The sequence below is a fragment of the Rana temporaria genome, chromosome 3 (genome assembly GCF_905171775.1).
Source record: "Rana temporaria chromosome 3, aRanTem1.1, whole genome shotgun sequence".
NCBI classification, from domain to species: domain Eukaryota; kingdom Metazoa; phylum Chordata; class Amphibia; order Anura; family Ranidae; genus Rana; species Rana temporaria.
In genome coordinates, this window is record NC_053491.1 from 364414669 (window position 1) to 364438196 (window position 23528).

At 46.1% G+C, this 23528-nt stretch overlaps 1 protein-coding gene across 1 annotated transcript in view; it reads right to left on the reverse strand.

Annotated features, from left to right (window-relative positions):
- Positions 1-23528, reverse strand: part of LOC120932740 (protein mono-ADP-ribosyltransferase PARP12-like) — an 85614-nt gene that overhangs the window by 13527 nt on the left and 48559 nt on the right. Inside the window, exon 9 of the mRNA XM_040345391.1 lies at positions 20725-20821. Coding sequence (XP_040201325.1) covers positions 20725-20821 — 97 coding nt within the window. The remainder of the gene's footprint in view (positions 1-20724; positions 20822-23528) is intronic.

A 23528-nucleotide genomic window follows, 5' to 3' on the forward strand; every position in this document is an offset into this window, starting at 1 on the left:
ATATTTACTTGTTTTATACTTTTTATTTTACATTTCTTAAAGGGTCACTAAGGCTAGGTTCACACTGCTGCGAATTAAAAATCGCGTTTTTACCGCGATTTCGCGGCTGCGATTTGGCCGCGATTTAAGAGACATCTGTGCAGGGTTCAATGTAAATCGCGGCCCGAAATCGCAGAAAGTAGTACAGGAACTACTTTTTGAAATCGGTGCAGCGCCGCAGATGCGGCGTCACACCGATTAGGACAGTGCCATTGCCGACAATTGCCGGCAAATGCCGCTGATTTGCGATGCGATTTGACATGTCAAATCGCATCTCAAATCGTTCCAAATCGTACCCAGTGTGAACCAGGGCTAAAGGAATTTTTTTTTTTAGCTAAATAGCTTCCTTTACCTTACTGCAGTCCTGGTTTCATGTCCTCATTGCTCGTTTTTGCTGTGATGTTGCTGTAAAACTGCTCTGTTCTGGACACTTCCTGGTTGTCTGACTCCATATGAAAAAAGTCATGGGAGAGTTTAGTTTAGTTTTCCTAGCCATGACTCTCTATGGCACTGTCCAGCACAGAGGCATAAAATAACATGCAAAGACTAAACTACTTTCAATTTAGTTTTTGCATCTAAGGGGCACATTATATGATTGATTTTTATCTATTTTTAATCGTTTTTAAAAGGAATCAGTTAACTATTATGTCTCTATACCCTGTAAACAGTCATTTCAGCAAAAACATTTTTTTCCTTTAGTGATCCTTTGAAGTTACTTCCTGCTTTCCAGGCCTAGACAAATTATGTCATACATCCCATGAGTCTTCAGGAGGGGGAGGGCCTGCATGCCTGAGCTAAGGGTAGATGGATTCCAGGAAGTAAATGCTACATGAATAATATGCCCTTACTCAAGATGGCCACAGCCAGAAATGCTAGGAGGTGTTTGTCAAAGTGTTTTCTCAGCAAAATAAAGCAGGAAGACATGGATGGATTGGGGGGGGGGGGGGTTATTTGAATATTAAAAATTAATTAAACAGTGTTTTAAGTTTGGGGGTGCCCTAATGCCGTTTAGTTCTGCTTTAAGTGACAGCGGGAGCTCAGAGTGAGTGAAAGTCTCGTTCCCTGCTCCGTTCATATGACAGAGCTGAGAAGAGGACTTCTCCTCACTCTATATTCCAGCTCCACATGGTATCTGGTGAGGGGGGATGGGGGTGTCTGTACTAAGGGTTATGCACTTGGGATAGGGGGTATCTTTACTGATGGCCAGGGGTGTCTGTACCGAGGGGACTGTACTTGAATTTGGGATGGATGGGGGTGGGGGCTGTACTGAAGGGGGGTCATTTGTACTGAAGGTAAGGGTATCGTTACTGAGGGGTCTGTACTAGGGGGAGGGGGGTCTACATTGAGGGGTCTGTACTGGGAGAAGGGGTAGTGGGAGTGGGGATTTAGAGATGTTAGGGGGTTAGTCTGTACTGAGGGGTGTGTGCTGGAGGGTCAGTCTGCGCTGAAGGGTCTGTGTTGAGTAGAATAGTCTGTACTGGCACAGGGTCTGTACTGAGGGTTTTCTTCTAATCTAGAGGGATCCATATGTACTGAGGGGTTTGAGTTGGGGGGTCTGTCTGTGCTGAGGTGGTTGGTCTGTGTTGGTGGCGGTCTTTGGGGGGAATCGGTCTGTACCAGGGGGTCTGTTCCTTGGAGGATTAGTCTGTACTGAGGAGTCTGTGCTGGGGAATTGGTCTGTGCTTAGGGGGGGATCTGTACTGGGGTAGGTTGGGAAAGGGGGGATTAGGGATGTTAGTGGCAAACTGTACTGTGGAGGATATGGGTTGATGGGGGTGATTTGTACTGAGAAAGGGGGTAAAACTATCAGTTTTCCTGCAGGTTTTTCTCTTCGGGTTTACCAAAACCATCTAATATGAGGTCAAACCTTAAGAGCCGGTTCACACTGGGGCGACTCGTCAGGCGGCTCAGCCGTCTGACGAGTCGCGTCCCATTCTATGCAATAGAACCGTTCTAATAGGAGTGACGCAAGTCGCTCCGACTTAGAAAAAGGTTCTTGTACGACTTCGGGGGCGGCTCGTCAGGCGGCTGAGCCCCAGTGTGAACCGCCTCTCATGGTTAGTGTTTGGCTGAAACCATTTATTATCAATCAACTGTGTTTACTCTTTTTAAATCATAATAGCAACAGAAACTACCCAAATGACCCTGATCAAAAGTTTACATACCCTGGTGATTTTGGCCTGATAACATGCACATAAGTTGATACAAACGGGTTTGAATGGCTATTAAAGGTAACCATCCTCACCTGTGATCTGTTTGCTTGTAATTAGTGTGTGTGTGTAAAAGGTCAATGAGTTTCTGGACTCCTGATAGACCCTTGCATCTTTCATCTAGTGCTGCACTGACGTTTCTGGATTCTGAGTCACGGGGAAAGCAAAAAAATTATCAAAGGATTTGTGGGAAAAGGTAGTTAAACTGTATAAAACAGGAAAGGGATATAAAAAGATATCCAAGGAATTGAGAATGCCAATTAGCAGTGTTCAAACTCTAATCAAGAAGTGGAAAACGAGGGGTTCTGTTGAAACCAAACCACGGTCAGGTAGACCAACAAAAATTTCAGCCACAACTGCCAGGAAAATTGTTCGGGATGCAAAGAAAAACCCACAAATAACTTCAGGTGAAATACAGGACTCTCTGAAAACATGTGGTGTGGCTGTTTCAAGATGCACAATAAGGAGGCACTTGAAGAAAGATGGGCTGCATGGTGGAGTCGCCAGAAGAAAGTCATTACTACGCAAATGCCGCAAAGTATCCCACTTACAATATGCCAAACATCAAAGAGACAAGCCTAATGCCGCGTACACATGATCATTTTTCGGCATGAAAAAAAAACTATGTTTTTTGGCATGTAGAAAAAACAAAGTTTTTCCAACTTCATCATTAAAACGACGTTGCCCACACACCATCATTTTAAAAAAATGCTCTAGCAAAGCGCGGTGATGTACAACACGTACGACGGCACTATAAAGGGGAAGTTCCATGCGGATGACGCCACCCTTGGGGCTGCTTTAGCTGATTCCGTGTTAGTAAAAGACGATTCATGCTTTTCTGTCTGTTACAGCGTGATGAATGTGCTTACTCCATTATGAACGGTAGTTTTACCAGAACGAGCGCTCCCGTCTCATAACTTGCTTCTGAGCATGCGCGGGTTTTTAACATCGTTTTAGCCCACACACGATCATTTTTTACAACCCGAAAAACAACATTGTTTAAAACGTTGTTAAAAAATGCAGCATGTTCGGAAAAAAAAAAATCTCGTTTTTCAGAACCCGAAAAATGATGTGAAGCCCACACACGATCATTTTAAATGACATTTTTTTAAAACAATGTTTTTCAATGCCGAAAAATGATCGTGTGTACACGGCATCAAACCTTCTGGCACAAAGTCATTTGGAGTGATAAGACCAAAATTTTGCTTTTGGCCACAACCATAAACGTTACATTTGGAGAGAAGTCAACAAGGCCTATGATGAAAGGTACACCATTCCTACTGTGAAACATGGAGGTGGATTGCTGATGTTTTGGGGATGTGTGAGCTACAAAGGCACAGGAAATATGGTAAAAATTAAAGAATGCAGTATGTTCTCAAAAGATACTGGAGGAACATTTGCATTCATCAGCCAGAAAGCTGTGCATGGGATGTACTTGGACATTCCAACATGACAATGATCCAAAACACAAGGCCAAGTCGACCTGTCGTTGGCTACAGCAGAATAAAGTGAAGGTTCTGGAGAGGCCATCTCAGTCTCCTGACCTCAATATCATTGAGCCACTCTGGGGAGATCACAAACGTGCATTTCATGCAACACAGCCCAAGAATTTACAGGAACTGGAGGCCTTTTGCCATCAAAGTGCATGAACAGAGGAAAAATCGAAATCAAATCAATATTGGGTGTGACTACCCTTCGGCTTCAAACCGTAATTAATTAAAGGAAACTTATTGTAGCTTACTTCCTTCCCCTTGACATCAGAAGATGTCCAACAGTGCTATCAGCACAGAACTGGCAGAAACCAGTGGGACACCCATTTACTCTGGGGTGCAGAAAAGTTCAGCAGGTGCTCTATACCGAAATGTGAAATATTTGGCTGTAGCAGGAGGCAGTTTGTTAGCTGAAGGGCTGGAAAACAGTACAATAATGAGTGTCTGCAGGCAGCTGTGAACATGGAGGTTCCTTGCACGTTTGGGGCTGCATTTCTGCAAAAGGTGTCCCCAATGCTGAGAGATATAGGCAGATACTTATCCATCATGTCATACCAGGGAGGCATTTGATTAGTCCCAAATTTATTCTGCAGCATGACAATGACCCCATACATGCAGCCGATGTCATTAAGAATTATCTTCAGCATAAAAAAAGAACAAGGAGTCCTAAAAATGGTGGTTTGGCCCCCACAGAGCCCTGATCTCAACATTTTTGAGTCTGTCTGGGATTACATGAAGAGACAGAAGGATTTGAGGCAGCCTATATTCACAGAAGATCTGTGGTTAGTTCTCCAGGATGTTTGGAACAACCTACCTGCCAAGTTCCTTCAAAATGTGTGCAAAGATTTTGATGCTGTTTTGAAGGCAAAGGGTGGTCACACCAAATATTGATTTGATTCTGTTCATTTACTTTCAATTTTCCATTTTGTTAATTGATAAAAAATAAACTATTAACACTTCTATTTCTAAAAGAATTCTTAATTTACAGCATTTTTCACACCTGCTTAAAATTTTTGCCCAGTAGTGTGCATATATATATATATATAATTTATATATATATATATATATATATATATATATATATAGTGTCTTGCAGGGAGCAGAGTTCTGTTCCAGATTTACACATCTCCCAGGCTCCTTTCTAACATTTTGAGACCTCTGATCCTCTATCCACTTTGGGTTTTGCACCTCTCCCTTTCAGGAAATGTAGGTTCACCTGGGGCACACAGTAAAGCCTCGTACACACGATCAGTCCATCCGATGAGAACGGTCTGAAGGACCGTTCTCATCGGTTAACCGATGAAGCTGACTGATGGTTAAATAACCGATCGTGTCAGAACGTGGTGACGTAAAACACAACGACGTGCTGAAAAAAACAAAGTTCAATGCTTCCAAGCATGCGTCGATTCTGAGCATGCGTGGGTTTTTAACCGATGGTTGTGCCTACTAACGATCGGTTTTGACCTATCGGTTAGGAATCCATCGGTTAATTTTAAAGCAAGTTGGCTTTTTTTAACCGATGGTTAAATAACCTATGGGGCCCACACACGATCGGTTTTGTGTACGAGGCCTCAGTGCTCTGCAGCCTGGGGAGAAGACAGGTCTTGTCTGTTAAGCAGGCTATAGATTATACAATTTTCTTTTCCTTCATCCTGGAAATTGCTTGATTCCCCTATCAACACAGTCAGTGTTGATGGAAGAATCTCTCCCAGAGGCGCATGCGCGGAGGCGTCCAAGATGGCTGCTTGAGCCGGGAGCTCCGCTCTGCCTCGGCGGTGCGAAATCTTCTGAGGGGAGGATTCGACAGGGGGGCACTCGGTCGAGACCCCCATGTACAGCAGCGCGGTCCGGAAGGGCCTAGGACCGAGCTGTTCGGCGCTGGACACACAGGCCGAATCCAAGATGGCGGCCGCGCCTCAGCCACAAACGCCTCACGCAGGGGGAAGCGCTGAATTGAGGCAAGTAATCTCCCCAGCCACCCTGAATTTTACCCCTATGTCCACCCAAGGCTCCCCAGGCCTCATGTTGCCTCTGCCATCCACCTCAGAGACCCAGTCAGACCCCTCACTGTCCCCCTATGCTGGCGCTGCACAGGAGGTAACTTATGTACTGCCAGTCTCCAGGACCCCCACAGGACACTCAGAGATTGAAATACCACAGAATACAGGGGAACTCTTTCTGAAGTTTTCTGAACTACTTGAGCGAGGCCTTGCTCAAACAGCATTTAATATCACAAAAGAAATACATGCTGACTTTCAGAACATAGGCTCCAGGATGGAGATAATTGAAAGTAAACTGGACATCACTGTCGCCAGAACTAACCAGAACACCGATCAAATACAATCCCTTCAAGAGCAATTGGATGTGGCCCTAAATAGAATTGACGACCTTGAGAACCGCTCTAGAAGAGAAAATTTTAGGGTCAGGGGTCTCCCTGAGTCCATTACAGATGTCCACAAAGCCATTCAGGACCTCATCAAAAGCATGATTCCCTCTATTGCTTCCCACAAGCTGGAGCTGGACAGAGCCCACAGGTCCCTAGGCCCCCTGAGAAAGGACGGATCACCCAGGGAAATTATAGTAAAACCTCACTACTACTCCGTGAAGGAGGAGATCATGAGAACATCTCGACAGCAACCCCGCATATCATTCATGGGACAGGACATCCACATTTTTGCAGATATTTCCGCCTCAACTATACAAAGACGCAGAACACTGAAACCTTTGCTGCTGATTTTGTCCCAGAAAGAAATTAAATACTGGTGGGGATTTCCGTTTGCTCTAAAATTCACTTACAAAGGCAAAACTCACTCTTTCTCCATGCTCTCTGAGGGAGAAAAAATCCTGCTCGCCTTAAAGCTCATCTCTTTGGACTCAGCAATGGACACTTCAAATTTACAACAAAGTTCTTCCAAACGGTCCACCCCGGCCAGTCCCTTATCCCCTGCATGGCAAACGAACAAAAGCCGACGCACCAAAGATCCAGCAAAGACTTTAACTATTCATCTTGCTAGTTCGGCCTCCCACTCTGTTTTTGTTTTTTATTTTTGCTTTTTGGGATTTATACCTTTCTGGTATAACAGGATTGAGTTCCCTATCCGTGGCTGGGGACTCACGCAACCCCCCTCCCCTCTCTTTTCCCTCAATTTGGCATATACCGGTCTAATATGTGGTTTTGGCTGATGCCACTTCTCTTTTTCTTTTTTCTCCGCACTGACCGTGATCCGTATAGTCTATATATGAAATGTTATAGTATTCATTTAGAGTATTGTTTAATAAGTTATAATTCTCCTAACTACTCTTAGGGTTGATAGGGGCTGAGGCGGACGCCTTGCGCCTCAGACCATTCCTTGACGGTGGATCTTTCACTGTCAGGGAGTGGTCCAGTAGCCCATTTCAAGGGCTACGATGATTGTTTTTCTGACGGAGGTGGGATGGATTTTTATCCCTCCCACGTTCGTTGTGTGGTATCAATTCATATACTGAAATGCATTGTCTCTTTTTCCGATTTTTTTTCTCTTCCTGTCTCCACTAATTTTTTTTTTCTTTTCCCTCCTTTTCTCTTGATTGCCAGTCAATTCCTACAGCTTTCCGCCCAGAGTACCTCGGGCCCGGGCCCGGTTCATCGTCCGCATCGCTCTCTCCCATGCCTCCCTGTGACCGGGGGAAAGTTCCAAATTATATTCATCTTGCTCTCACAATGACTTCATCCCATAATTCGGCTCTGCCTACCGCTATTAGAGTTGTCTCACACAATGTTCAGGGGTTGAACTCACCCTTTAAGAGAAGGAAGGTGTTTCATTCCTACCACTCCCAGAAGATGTCAGTTATCCTTTTGCAGGAGACCCATTTTCCGGCCAATTATTCTCCCTCATTTTTACATACACAATATCCACAATTTTTTTTGGCCAACGCAGAGGATAAGACGAGAGGGGTAGCAATCCTTTTCGCAAAGACCTGCAAATTTAACCCTCTTCTAATACATAGAGACCCTGACGTTAGTTTCCTCCTAGTCAAGGGAGAACTAGACGATCTGTTGGTGTCAATCATCTCATACTATGCCCCCAACAGAGGCCAGACTGCCTTTTTTAAATCTATGTTTAATACTTTAGAACCCCTGTTGGAGGGAATGATAGTGTGCGGAGGGGACTCCAACATAGCATTCGACCAAAGTCTAGACAAATCCAAGCCTCTGGCTACAAAACTAACCCGTCCAACTAGAGCCAGCTCGCACATAGCAAAATTAATATATCAACATAACCTTGTAGACATATGGAGGGAACTTAATCCAAATAAAAAGGACTATTCACACTATTCACACCCACATCGATCATACTCTAGGATTGACCATATATTCATATCCGCCAGACATGTCCCCACGGTTATTAAAGCTAATATAAAAGACACAGCCCTATCAGACAACTCTATGGTGGTCTGCTCATTACAAACTCAAATTTTAGGATCCCACAAATCCCACTGGAAACTAAACGAAACCTTACTACATGACCCAATTGTGGTCCGGGAGATTGAGAAGGCCATCAAGGAATATTTTGAGCTGAATGATGTGGATGGGATCTCGGCCGAGATATTGTGGGCAGCCCATAAAGCTACCATTCGTGGTAAGATCATTCAGATAGCCACTAAACGAAAAAAGGAAAAAAACGCGGAGATAGTGAAACTTGAAAGGGATTTCATAATCTTGCGCAAGAAACATAAGAAAGACCAGACGTCGGTCCAAGTCTCGCAGCTTGATGCCGCTCGACTAGCATTGAACCTATCACTTACAGTTAGAGCGGAAAGATCTTTAAATTGGAACAACGCTAGATTTTATTTATATAAGAATAAAATGAACACAATGCTAGCCACTAAGCTCTCGCCGAGATTCCGAACATTCGCTCTGCCCAAAATCAAGACCCGGGAGGGGACCACGACCCTCAATCCTAAACGCATCCTACAAGAATTTGAAACCTTCTATGCCTCCCTGTAGCAGGGATCGGGATTGGCCAAGCATTCTGAGGTTAAATCCTTTTTAGATCGGCTTCCGATCCCGAGCCTACCGGAGAGTCATGTAGATTTAATGGAAGCCCCATTCTCTAAGGAAGAAATTGTGGAGGTAATCAAGGACCTGAGGGATGGTTCGGCCCCTGGACCAGATGGCTTTTCAGTGCCATATTACAAAGCTTTCTCTGAAACCCTGGCCCCATACCTTACTAAATGTTTTAATTCAAAACGGGGGGGGGGAGGGGGGATCCATGCACCCGAATTTAAATGAGGCGTATATTTCAGTCATACCCAAACCAGACAAAGACTCAGAGCTAGTTGAGAATTACAGACCTATCTCCTTAATCAACAACTATTTAAAAATATTGACCAAGATCCTAGCCAATAGGTTAAATTCCTTCATAAAAATGTATATCCATAAGGATCAGGTCGGTTTTATACCGGGTAGACAGGGCCCAGATCAGGTGAGGCGAGCAATAGATGTTATCTCATTGCTCCAGTCAGGATGGGACGGGAGCCCACAGCAGGAAGGACTCCTTCTGTCATTAGACCTCCAAAAGGCTTTTGACTCCTTATCCTGGGAGTACCTTTTTGAGGTATTGCAGCGTTGGGGGTTTGGAGAGCAGTTTCGAGGTCTGTTGAGGTCCCTCTATTCTGAACCCAGTGCAAGGGTCAAATTACAGGGATACTTCTCAGACCCTGTTAATATTGCCAGAGGTACTAGACAGGGTTGTCCCCTATCCCCATTGATTTTCGCCATAGCGATTGAGACTTTGGCTATCGCTATCAGGTCTGAACCGGACATTAAAGGGGTGACCTGCGGTAACCATCCCACAAATGTGCGCTTTTCGCAGACGATCTTCTCTTGTTTGTCTCCTCTCCGATCACCTCTCTCCCAATTGTATGCAACTTACTTGAGTCCTTCGGAAAAATCTCAGGTCTGCGGGTCAATTGGAATAAATCCCAAGCATTAAATATCTCCACCCCACCCTCAGTGATCGACCATCTGAAACCCTACTTTAAATTCCAGTGGGCCGACTCATCCATTCGGTACTTGGGCATAAACCTCACTGCCAAAATTGAACAACTATACCAGGCTAACTTCCCACCTATGTTCCGTAAATTAGAAACAGATCTCCAGACATGGGCTCGACACAAGCTTTCCTGGATAGGTAGGGTAAATGCAATTAAAATTACTCTATTACCTAGGTTACTCTACCTATTCAGATCTCTCCCAATTGCTGTTAAAAAGGATCAACTTAGATCATTTCAGGGCAAAATTCTTAAATTTGTGTGGGAAGGTAAAGGCTATAGATTGGCCCAAAACGTTCTATATGGGCTTAAAACACAAGGGGGCCTCGGACTACCGAACCTGTTCAAATATTATCAAGCAGTGAGACTAGCCCAATTATCGTCCGTATATGCGAAATGTGAAAAACCGGAGTGGATAGACATTGAGAGTTTGGCGGTCCCTAACCTAACGTTGGGGAGCCTACTCTGGTTACCTCAGAAATCCAGACCCGCGATAATGTCCCCCACACTGTCACAATCCTTTAAACTCTGGGACAGCCTGAGACACCTTCCTTCTCTCGTCTCAAGGGCCAGGCCCTTGACACAGATCTTCCTCAACCCTCAGTTCGCCCCGGGAATGGACATTACAGCATTCCAATGGTGGCTAGACAAAGGGATCTATAGAATAGGTGATTTTTTGTTAACCACAGGCCCACTTTCATTGGAACATTGTGTGAGGAAGTTGGATTTGCCCCATTCGGAAAGACATCGGTACTCCCAAATTTCTCGCTTCGTGTCAACCTTTTGGATTGACAAATCCCAATATTCAATTCCCACTAGTTATGAACGCTGGTGCAAACAAATGACAGAACACAAAGGGGGTATCTCTACAATATACACGGCACTATCTGGGGTGACCTCCAAATTTCCATACATGGAGGCATGGGAGAGAGATCTGCGGATGACCTGGGACCTGGAAAGATGGCATAAGGTAGGAACAAGAACCTATAAAGGGTTGGTTAATACATCTTTAATTGAAGCTAATATGAAGGTTCTGATGAGGTGGTATCTAGTTCCCAGTCGGTTGGCTGTGATGTTCCCAATGACTTCTCCACTATGCTTTCGTGGTTGCCAAGCCCAGGGCACGATGACCCATATCTGGTGGGATTGTCCCAAAATAAGGGGATATTGGAACAGGATCTTTTGTCTTATCAGAAAAGTTACGGGGGTTCCTGTAATAAAAGTCCCCACAAATAGCACTCCTGGGGTCCGACATTCTCCAGGTCTCTAAATCCAAACAAAAATTGATAACTTTTATGCTTCTAGGAGCAAAATCCACCTTAGCGGCGGCTTGGAAACAACCAAGAGTCTCTTTCGCAGCAGCCAAGAGGAAGATATCCTGGGTTATGACTCAGGAAAAAATGGTTAGTTCTATCTCAAATACGTATAACCTATTTGAGACCATATGGGAACCATGGGCCAAACACGTGGGTGTACCCAGGCCCGTCGCAACAGGACAGGCAAGGCAAGCAATTGCTTGGGGCCCCGAGCTAGAGGGGGGCCCCCAAGCTGGCTCGCCTGTCTGCCTGCTGCTATGTTCACAGGCTCCCCGCGAGCCCCCTTCCTCCCGCACGGAGAGCCGCACAGCTGAATCCTGGAGTTCAGTGCCGAAGCGTGCAGTTGCACTGAACTCCAGGATTCAGCTGTGCGGCTCTCCGTGCGGGAGGAAGGGGGCTCGCGGGGGGGGGGGGGCCGTTTCTCCGCCCCCCGCAAAGTGGCGCGGTCACCGGGGACAGTGCAGCCGTCCCTCTCTCTCCACTGACTGCAATACACAGTCACACTTCGGCTCCTCCCCCCCTCATGGCTCAATGTGTACACAGCCAGGAGGAGGAGCCGAGGAGAGACACGAGTGCTGCACAGTAAGCAGGAGGTAAGGGGCCCCCCTTAAGCAGATTCGAGGTGAACTATTGAAGTGATGGGAGAGGAGAGGGTGGTATGGTGATATGTGCTGGGGAGTGATTTGAGAGGGAAGATGATATGTGCTAGTGTGTGTGTGTGTGTGTGGGGGGGGGGGGTCCGATTCCCCCCCTCCCCACTAGCACATATCATCTTCCCTCTCAAATCACTCCCCAGCACATATCCCCATACCACCCTCTACCCCCCCCCCAAATTAAGATGCTCTGTTCCCCTGTGCCCATCCCACCCTGTGCCCATCTCACCCTGTCCTCATCCCACCCTGTCCCCATCCCACCCTGTGCTCATCCCACCCTGTCCTCATCCCACCCTGTCCCCATCCCACCCTGTCCCCATCCCACCCTGTGCTCATCCCACCCTGTGCTCATCCCACCCTGTCCCCATCCCACCCTGTGCTCATCCCACCCTGTCCCCATGTGCTCATCCCACCCTGTCCCCATCCCACCCTGTCCTCATCCCACCCTGTCCCCATCCCACCCTGTGCTCATCCCACCCTGTCCCCATCCCACCCTGTGCTCATCCCACCCTGTCCCCATCCCACCCTGTCCCCATCCCACCCTGTGCTCATCCCACCCTGTGCTCATCCCACCCTGTCCCCATCCCACCCTGTGCTCATCCCACCCTGTCCCCATCCCACCCTGTCCCCATCCCACCCTGTGCTCATCCCACCCTGTCCCCATCCCACCCTGTCCCCATCCCACCCTGTGCTCATCCCACCCTGTCCCCATCCCACCCTGTCCCCATCCCACCCTGTGCTCATCCCACCCTGTCCCCATCCCACTCTGTGCTCACCCCACCCTGTCCCTCTGTCCCCATCCCACCCTGTCCCCATCCCACCCTGTGCTCATCCCACCCTGTCCCCATCCCACCCTGTGCTCATCCCACCCTGTCCCCATCCCACCCTGTCCCCATCCCACCCTGTGCTCATCCCACCCTGTCCCCATCCCACCCTGTGCTCATCCCACCCTGTCCCCATCCCACCCTGTCCCCATCCCACCCTGTGCTCATCCCGCCCTGTCCCCATCCCACCCTGTCCCCATCCCACCCTGTGCTCATCCCACCCTGTCCCCATCCCACCCTGTGCTCATCCCACCCTGTCCCCATCGCACCCTGTCCCCATCCCACCCTGTCCCCATCCCACCCTGTGCTCATTCCACCCTGTCCCCATCCCACTCTGTGCTCACCCCACCCTGTCCCCCTGTCCCCATCCCACCCTGTCCCCATCCCACCCTGTGCTCATCCCACCCTGTCCCCATCCCACCCTGTGCTCATCCCACCCTGTGCTCATCCCACCCTGTCCCCATCCCACCCTGTGCTCATCCCACCCTGTCCCCATCCCACCCTGTGCTCACCCCACCCTGTCCCCCTATGCTCACCCCACCCTGTCCCCCTGTGCTCATCCCACCCTGTCCCCCTGTGCTCATCCCACCTTGTCCCCCTCCCACCCTGTCCCTCTGTCCTCATCTCATGAAAATGACAGGACGAGTCTTAAAAAGGAAGGGGTGCGCAAGTTTCACAAAACCTAAATACACAAGTGTGTCCTGCCTGGCTCCCTCTCCCCTCCTCCTCCCTCCCTCACAGTCCAGAGCCGCCAGTAGGAGGCCGCCCACCGGTTCCTGTAGGCTTTGTGTGCGCGTGCAGGGGGGGTTGGGGGGCCTCTATGTCCATTTTGCTTGGGGCCCCCAAATTCCTTCAAACGGCCCTGGGTGTACCCCTTTCACCTGGTGCTATGAAGCCCCTTACGGGTGCTTAACCTTCCAGCTGGCAATCAACTCTATTATTTACTTTCTTCCCTATTTTTTGCTCTCTCTGCTATGTTTCCTCGAGTGCACCTTTTTTTCCGTCATGTTGGACGGTTATTTATTTTTCTTTTTTTTGCTAGACTTCTAACAGTTAACATACTCATGGGGCTCCTTTAGGGGGAGGGAGGGGGGGAGTGATGGGAGAAAGGAGTTCCCTCTCCTCGCACACTCCTAAAAAACCTGTAGGCTTTTTTCACACTCTAAATGGTACTAGTGGTGAGGTCACGGGCTATTTTGGGTCACAGGAGTCCATTGTTTCTTCTCTTTCAGTTATTTTGCCGACACAGATTGTTCCCTTTAAGGGGTGTCGGATTGGACTCCTGGTTTATGAGCTTAGTTAATCCTCTCACTTCCTTGCAGTTCATCCTACACGAGGTTGAGTATGACGAGTCTCTCAAGAGGACAGGAGAGTATTGTTTACCATTTATAGTCGTTTGCTCATGATAGTTCAGTGAACTTTCTCGACCGCACTCTGACATTCACACCCCATGATGTTGCTAAAATGTAATGTGATGATTTGCTTAAATTGCTTTTATTTCTTTGTCTTTGTTCTTCTACTCTGAAGTGTACTGAGAACACTGAGATGTACATCTTTTTTTTTTCTATACTAATAAAAATATTTAAATTGCAAAACAAAGAATCTCTCCCAAAGCGCCATTGTGTTCTACCAGTGCAGACCTTTCCCCAGCTGCAGAACACAATAATCACTATTGGTGACTATAGCTGCCAGCAGTGATTACAAAAAAGAAAATCAGCTGATAGATCATCTTCAGTGCAGCCAGCCTGCCTTAGATGGATCAAAATTCAGCCAGTTCCTGACAAATTTTGATCCATGTCTGGTTTTAGAGCTGAAGGTTGGTGAAAACTGCATGCAGAGGCTGACAAACAGCCTAGAGGCGATTCAGTTTGCATTTGTGTAGCGCTATACAAGTCATTCATTCATTCATTAGGCTTGGGCAGCCTGTTAGTAAGTATTGATGATGCGTATTAAGAGCCGAGACAGGAATAGGTTTTGGTTTGTTAAAGTTTAATTTATTTATTTTTCTGGAGCAATGTACAGCGCATGTAAATGACTGGTAAATAGCACAAATACATTCACCACGGTGAACTAGACTGGTATATGTGAAACAAAGGGTGTTCACCCCAGGGAGCATTACACCTGACATCTATCCCCAGCTCACATAAAATATATCAATATTCCTTCTTTTTAGGGGGGATCCATCAATTTTATTACAACAGATGTTAAACTCACTGCCCTGTAAATGCCAGCTTGCTACCCTTCCAGTGGATAGGTACCATATTAGCTGTCTGTCAGTCATGGGGAACCTCTCCTGTTAGAAGAGACTGATTAAAAATATATGTTAATGGTCCAACAACTATACCTCAAAGTTCTCTAAGAACTCCGGGGTGAATACCATCAGGGTCTATTGCTTTATTAAGCTTTAACCAAGTCCGTTCCTCTGCTACCTCTGTCTCTAGAGATCTCACAGTTCAACCTGTGTTGTGAGTATGTGTTTATGTTAATGGTACATTGTGTATTCCTGTATGTTGTGGTCACTGAGGTGTCCGTCTAAAGGCCCTTCCACGTGGGGCGGATCCACTTGTATTGGTCCGCCAGCTTAGCGGGAGAACTCTCTGTTGATCTCCGCTTAGCCGGCGGATGACAGGTTCCTCTCTGCTCACTGAGCGCGGAGGGGCTTGTTAAGAGCCGCTGTCTCCTATGGAGAGAGCAGACAAACACGCACAGCGTGTCAGTTTTCATCAGATCTTACCCGATCCGCCATGGACGGATGGCGACGTATCGCCATCCATCTGATTTAGGTGGATCGGATGTCAGCGGACATGTCACCGCTGACATCCAACACTCCATAGAGACGCATGGAGCGGCCGTTCAGATCCACCGAAATAACTGACAGGTGGACCCAGGCGGACCTGAAAGGACTGGCAGTGTGAAATGGGCCTGTAACGGTATGGCCCGTGGGACCCAGAGGATCTTGAAGGGTGTGGGGTACTCCTGTTTCAGCTTCACCAATGACTCTTGTGTCTAGGGTCATCCTATGTCCACTAGGGGCATAGGATGAATGAGAACTGATATCTCGGATTACATAAGATGGGACAGTAATGATAATCCACAATATGTTCAAGAATGTCTAGAAGAACTTACAACCGGTCAATAGAGTGACTCATTCAATGTGGAATATAGTCTGTCAAGGGGGTAATTAAGTCTGCTACTGTCATGTAAATTAACCTTAGTTTGGCTTCTAAAGACCTGTTCATTGTGTGATGCTAATTAACACTGTATTGTGTGAAATTTATATTGATGATAGATGTGGAATGTGAATTAACACAATCTAAAAGGTCAGATGTCTGACTTATGTTTACTAAAGGAATGTGTATTGTATTGAGGTGAAAAGAGCTTATCTCAGAGTCACCTCGTCTGGGTAAATGGTTAGTAATTAGCTCATGTGGATTGTGTCACACCCGGTGCCAGAAAGTCTACCCAAGAAATGTGTATTGGAGGCTCGTTAGCACCCATTGTATGATTTTGTGGGTGGAGTGTGTCATTGTCCCTTTGACTGTATAAAAAGAGCCTAAGTTTACCATTAAAGTGTCATTCGTTTGGAACTAGAGAACAGAGCTGTGTGTCTCATTTTCTGGGGGAAATCCATATGGATCCTGTCTGCTGGATTGTGGAGTCGGAAGCTGTCGTGGGTTGGTGGAATGGAATATCGTAACAGCGTTAACCCCTGACCGTTACAGGGCCTAATAGGTTTTAGAAACTATCAATGCTCCCTGCTGATACCACTGCTTGTGGAAGAGAATTCCATATCCTTACTGCTCTGACAGTAAAGAACCCTCTAAGCAGTTTAAAGAGGAGTTCCACCCAAAAATGGAACTTCCTCTTATCCCACTCCTCTCCCCCTTACATGCCACATTTGGCATGTAATTTTTTTGGGGGGGGGAGTGGGGGCTTCAGGAGAAGGGGACTTCCTGTCCCACTTCCTCCTTCCGCCGAGGGGCTGCAAAGGCGATACGTCATATCGTCTTTTGCCAGCCCCTCTCTGTAGGCGATCGCCTGGGACACATAACAGGTCCCAGGCGATCGCCTGTCCAATCAAACAGCGTGGCGCCGGGCCGCGCGCGCATGCGCAGTGCCGCTCGCGCATGCGCAGTGGGTGCCCGGCCGTTAAGCCGAAAGCTGTCACGGCCGGGTGCCCACCGTGACAATGAAGACGCCGGCCGGGGAGGGGGGGAGAGGAGCGGACCCCCGGCCGGCGCGTCGCTGGAACGCTGGAGCAGGTAAGTGTCAGTTTATTAAAAGCCAGCAGCTACACTTTTTGTAGCTGCTGACTTTTAATAAACTTAAAAAATGGGTGGAAAACCCCTTTAAGTTTAAACCGCTTCCCTTCCAGCTTAAGCGAATGGCCGCGTGTCTTTTTAAATTCCCTTTCACTGAATCATTTTTTCCCTATGCTAGGGTCACCAGTACAGTATTTGTACATTGATGTCATATTTCCCCATAAGTTCATCTTGAAAATGAACTGTCAATACTAGAGCCAGTATGAACCCCCAACTTGTTTTTGTAGGTGTCATTTCATTCTGAGAAGATTGAACAGAAATACTTGTTTAAATGCTTTGCTAAATCCAGGTCATCTTCAAATTCCATGGTATTTTTTATTTCCGTACCTAAAAAAATGTTGCGTCTCCTTTTAAATATAGCCATTATTTATTTTCTGACAGCAGAGAACCTGTAGAATAAAAAGATGGTTGCAAATTTGTGTGTCAAACAATAACTTCCGCATCTGTTTTTTCAAACCTATATTTTTATTTATTTATTAAAAAATGTAAAACTAATTTTAGGCCACACAAATCACAATATAATAATAATAAGCCCTAAAATGATGTGTGAAATGGTATTAAAATTATGATACTCAAAATTATCTATAAGCAACATTTTTTTTTTTTTTTTACTGATGGCAATTTGCACTTTTAAAGCATATTATTTTACATTTAACTGTACATAATGGCCCTAGAATTATTCTTCTCACACCTACATGCAGGGTAATAGTCACTTATGTAGGAATGTGCACCCTGAGGGTATGCATGCTAACATTTGAGAATAGAGGTAAGGTGGCAGGTGCCTTAAATCACAGGGATGCTGACAAGCCTCTATGTGATGGTGTAGTGCAAAAGATAGCCCCCCCCCTTTTTTTTATAAAGGGTCTGACCAGCATAGTGCTGGTGACAGGTCCACTTTGTGAAGACACCAGGGATCTATTAGAGCCCAAATGCCTGCGCTGCTACCAAGCAAATTGAGTACAATCAGTACTCCATATGTTTACATTACTGGCTGCCTGTAGCTAGCATTTGACATTCACAAACCAGAACATGCTCAAAGCCCAGAGAAGCACCTCTGGGTTCACATGAACCAGGAAGGATTGTTGAACACATTGTTTGCCGATTCTTCCTCCACCAAGCTGTCACACATTATTGGTTAGATGCAATATAAAAATTTGCTTTTATGTTCATCGCTGTTCTAATTATATATATATATATATATCACATGGGGGTTAGACTCAATTGGTATTGGCAGCAGTAAGCCATGCACAAGACAGACATCGGGAACAGTCTAAGCAGATTGGTTCTGCACGTTTGGTTTAGCAAGGCAATACACATACACAGTTCAATGCAGGAGTTATTTGTACAGTAAGGCCATAGCCAGAGCAAGAGAGCCTTGAGAATCGGTCAGCTCACATGTAAAGGCCTGTGGAAAACAGACTAATAATGGGGTCTGGCAAAACGATAAGATATGTGTGTAGTAAAGGAGGTTTTATGCTATTCAAAGCTTTACAAAGCCTCGCTGCTCCATGACCCAGAATAGAACTCATTAGAATTATGAGAAAACAAAAAGTTTGATTTTTCTATCAGCCATAAACCTGGCAGTCCCTCACCATGTGTAGGTGAGAAACCAAATTAGCACGTATATACAACATCCAGAATTAGAGGTGCAGAAAATGCAGGATTCACTTGACAGAAAGACGAAAATCTAAAAATGACAGTTAAAAAAAAAAAAAAAAAAATAATGTGTATATATATATATATATATATATATATATATATATATCAGTCCTAAAAAATTCCACTCGCTTGCTTGCATTTTGCGAGTAGAATTTAGTGCAGGGCGAGTTCGGAGTGGGGGTGGACCAGGCTGACAGTTTCCTGGCTGAAGCGATCAGCCAGGAAACTGTCAGCTGAAGGACACAGAGAGCGGCAGGGCTGGACTGCCCTGGCGCCGCTTTGAGCTGAGGCTGCAGCGCTCTCCTTCTCTTGTATCACACACACAGCGGGCATCTTCCGCTGTGTGTCACGGAGCTGGGTCTGTGTTTGGCGGCGCGGTGTGACAAGATCCCGCCCCCTAGACCGGCTTGTGTGATAGTAGATTTAATCAGTGTTCCGCCTATCACATTAGCAGGTCTAGGGGGCGGGACCTTGTCACACCGCACCGCCGAAAACAGACCCAGCTCTGTGATACACAGCAGAAGATGCCCGCTGTGTGTGTGATACAAGAGGAGGAGAAGGAGAGCGCTGCAGCCTTGGCTCAAAGTGGCGCCAGGGCTGTGTGTGAGGCAATGGTGAGTCTGAAGTGATGATGGGGCACAGTAATGCTGCAAGTGATGGGGCACAGTAATTCTGCAAGTGATGGGGCACAGTGAGGCTGCGTTCACGGGCACAGTGAGTCTGCGTTCACGGGCACAGTGAGGCTGAACAGATGGGTACTGATATGCTTTATGTTAATATTGTTAAAGTTGTTGTAAATATTTGTTTTTGGAACTTAAAGCGGATCTCCACTCTAAAGTGGAGTCCCGCTGATCGGCACCCTCCCCCCCTCCGGTGTCACATTTGACACCTTTCAGGGGGGAGGGGGGTGCAGATACCTGTCTACAGACAGGTATCTGCACCCACTTCCGGCCCTACGATACGGGCAAAAAACGGGTTTTTTCTCTGCTTCCCGTCCGTCCCCCGTTGTATGCTGGGAACACTCGGCTCCCAGTACACAGCGGGAGCCAATCGGCGGGCGCAGCGCGACTCGCGCATGCGCCGTAGGGAACCGGGCAGTGAAGCCGGAGCGCTTCACTTCCTGGTTCCCTCACCGTGGATGGAGGGGGGAGCAGCAGGGTGACGAGCGATCGCTCGTCATCTGCTGCGATCGGCGCTGGACTCCAGGACAGGTAAGTGTCCTAATATTAAAAGTCAGCAGCTGCAGTATTTGTAGCTGCTGGCTTTTAATATATTTTTTTAGTGGCACATCCGCTTTAATTCGGCTTAAAACATTTAACAGTGTAATTTCTTGAGATAATTTACAAGGGCGTGTTTAGAGGCAGACTTAGGGGTGTGGCAGGGGAGGGGTTGGGTGGGTCAACTGGTGGCGAGTAACTCTTAAGGCCTGGCTAGTGGCTCAGGACTTGAAATTTTGAGCCCTGCATATATATATATATATATATATATATATATATACTGTATATATATACTGTATATATATATATATATATATATATATATATATATATATATATATATACTGTATATATATATATATATATATATATATATACGGTATATATAATAAACATGCACAGTATTTTCAACACCAAAAATGTCCCCCACTAGTGTCTTTCCTCTTCCACTTCCTGTATCGCCAGCCCGGTCTGTGCTGTGTACCAGCTGGCATACTTTTGCTAGTATAGTATATGCAGATAGTCTTTATGGAACCAGTTCATACAGATTAGCACAATAACTGAGTTTTGTTTGGGACATTTCCTCCAAATTAATAAATCTTGCACTGTTGATGATTATTGTGAACATTACGCAGACTGGTGGATAAAAAAAAGAAGAAAAACAATTTCCAGCTTCCAGAAAGCTTCTTTCCCCAGTTCCTTTTAGTGTCTGGCTACCTTTGGCATATGGAGTCCTAAATTTGCTGCTAAAGGTAGTAAACGGCACAGCATATTAATAAATGAAAGGTGTCTGAATTATATTGGGTTGTTTTTCTTAATCCAAGTACGGTAAAGACTAAACTGTCCAGAGCAATTTGCCAGAAAAGTAGTCTTTCAACGAAGAAAATTAAATAAAATAAATCAGCAAAAATGATTAGTTTTGACCTTAAACAGAGCTCTAAGGTGTGATATTTCCGATTACCTTCCTTTCAACATAATCACATTCTGGAAATCGAGGAATTTAGGTCTCCGACGCACTTCCCTCTCGGTCTTAAACATAAGGTTCCTTTGCTTCATCTCTGAAAGGGAAAATATTTGATCAAATGACGAGTAATGACAGAAAGGAACATTATAATGAATAACAATAGAACTTACATTATAGAAAATAATTACTGTCGGCTGTGATATTATCTAAGAGACCCCCACTGAGGCCTTACCACCTCCAATGGGAGAAGGAGTTGGGGAAGCAGCTAGACCCTGAGGACTGGCGGGTGATGACACTAACCTTATCCAAGTGCTCACGCAATGTGTTGATTTTGGAAAATGCTTATAAAGTATTATATAGGTGGTACTACACACCGGCGAGGTTGGCCTGCTTTATATCAAATTACTCCCCGCTCTGTTTTAGGGGGTGCTCCCAGGAGGGCTCCATGGCGCATATTTGGTGGTCCTGCCCGCGGGTGTGCAGACTGTGGATTAGAGTATACACTCTTCTTCGTAATCTATTTCAGATTAACATTAACCACTAGCCGACCGCGCACCGCCGTTCTACGTCGGCAGGTCGGCTCGGCCCGGGGCTAGAGCACGTAGTATAACGTCCTCTCTCTCAGCCGCCACTAGGGGCGCGCACGCGCCCCCCCGACTCCCGTGCGTGTGGCCGGCAGGCGCGATCGCCGCCGGGCACACGCGATCGCTCGTTACAGAGCGGGGACCGGGAGCTGTGTGTGTAAACACACAGCTCCCGGTCCTGTCAGCGGGGGAAACGCTGATCTTCTGTTCATACAATGTATGAACAGAAGATCAGTGTTTCCCATAGTGAGGCCACCCCCCCACCACAGTAAGAACACACAAGGGACATACTTAACCCCTTCCCCGCCCCCTAGTGTTAACCCCTTCACTGCCAGTGGCATTTTTATAGTAATCCAATGCATTTTTATAGCACTGATCGCTATAAAAATGCCAATGGTCCCAAAAATGTGTCAAAAGTGTCCGAAGTGTCCGCCATAATGTCGCAATACCGAAAAAAAATCGCTGATCGCCGCCATTACTAGTAAAAAAAATATATTAATAAAAATGAAAAAATACCCCCTATTTTGTAAACGCTATAACTTTTGCGCAAACCAATCAATAAACGCTTATTGCGATTTGTTTTTATGAAAAATATGTAGAAGAATACGTATCGGCCTAAACTGAGGAAAAAAAATGTTTTTTTATATATTTTTGGGGGATATTTATATTAGCAAAAAGTAAAAAATATTCATTTTTTTCAAAATTGTCGCTCTATTTTTGTTTATAGCGCAAAAAATAAAAAACGCAGAGGTGATCAAATACCACCAAAAGAAAGCTCTATTTGTGGGAAAAAAAGGACGCCAATTTTGTTTGGGAGCAACGTCGCACGACCGCGCAATTGTATGTTAAAGCGACGCAGTCCCGAATCGCAAAAAGTACTCTGGTCTTTGGGCAGCAATATGGTCCGGGGGTTAAGTAGTTAAAAGGGACCCTTATGTAGCACTCCTTGGTAAGCCTATCGTGGAATTACTGCGTCCTGAAAGGCAACTGGCCCAGCATCTCTTTACTGTGGCTCGGCTGACAATTGCAAGAGCTTGGAAGACCCCCACACTTAGCTTTGAGGCAGTCAAAAACCGCCTGAATGATGTAATGGTTAATGAGAAACTAACGGCTGTCCTTTCTGATACGCACGACAAGTTTCTCAGGGTTTGGCAACCTTGGGTCACATACTATCACTCTTCTAGGTTTGACACTGCATTACTGTCAATATAGGACTCCTCTTGCGCGCACCCTGTGGACCTTTTACCCCCTTCTCTTTTCTCTCCCACTTCACCTTCTATTCTTCCTCTCGCTCTGCTCCACCTTTCTCTTTTTCCACTCCTTTACAGTCTCCTCCTTGGCTGTTATCTCTTTGTACCTTTTACTAGAGGATGCTAACTTTCAGATCTTTTTGTTGTTGTGAATTGCACACTCATTTTACAGGTTTGCAGACAGCCAGGCGTTGCCCGGACTTTAGACCATTTTGTTCTATTGACTTTTTCATCACTCTTTTCAATAGAGTATAGCATAAGACCTTGCTTCGTGTATGCTGATGTGGGCTCTCGGGTCTGGATCTACTTTATACTTTGTATGCTTTAACACTGTTGTGAACCTGTACTGTTGGTTTATATGACAATAAAACCTTGTAAAAGAAAATAATTACTGAAAATATTCATAATGCATGATATATTCATAATACATTATATAACAGCTCCCAAACTGTACAGTTACCGGTTTCCGGAGGACCGTTCCCGCGGATAAATCCTCTGGCGGATTTTGATCTGATGGTTGTACTAACCATCAGATCAAAATCCCCGCGGAATTCCCTCCGCGGTGACGTGTCGCGCTATCGCCGCGATGATGATGCGGTGACGTGCGCGACGCTGAAATATAAGGACTTCCACGCATGCGTCGAATCATTACGACACATGCGAGGGAGGGAATCGGACGGATTGATCCGCTGAGTCTGTACAGACTGGATTACAGCAGATAGATTTCTTAGCATGCTAAGAAATTTTGATCCGCTGGAAATCCATCGCCCGGAAAAATATCCGTGGATAAATATCCACTGGATCGTACACACCAGCGGATCTATCCGCTGAAACCGGTCCGCGGATAAATTCCAGCGGATAGATCCTCTCGTGTGTACGGGGCCTTAGGCTTCACAAAGGCTGACACAGAAATTTCTCCCTCTCTCTTGCTTTCTATAAACACTCTATGGCCAAAAGGTAAGTGGAC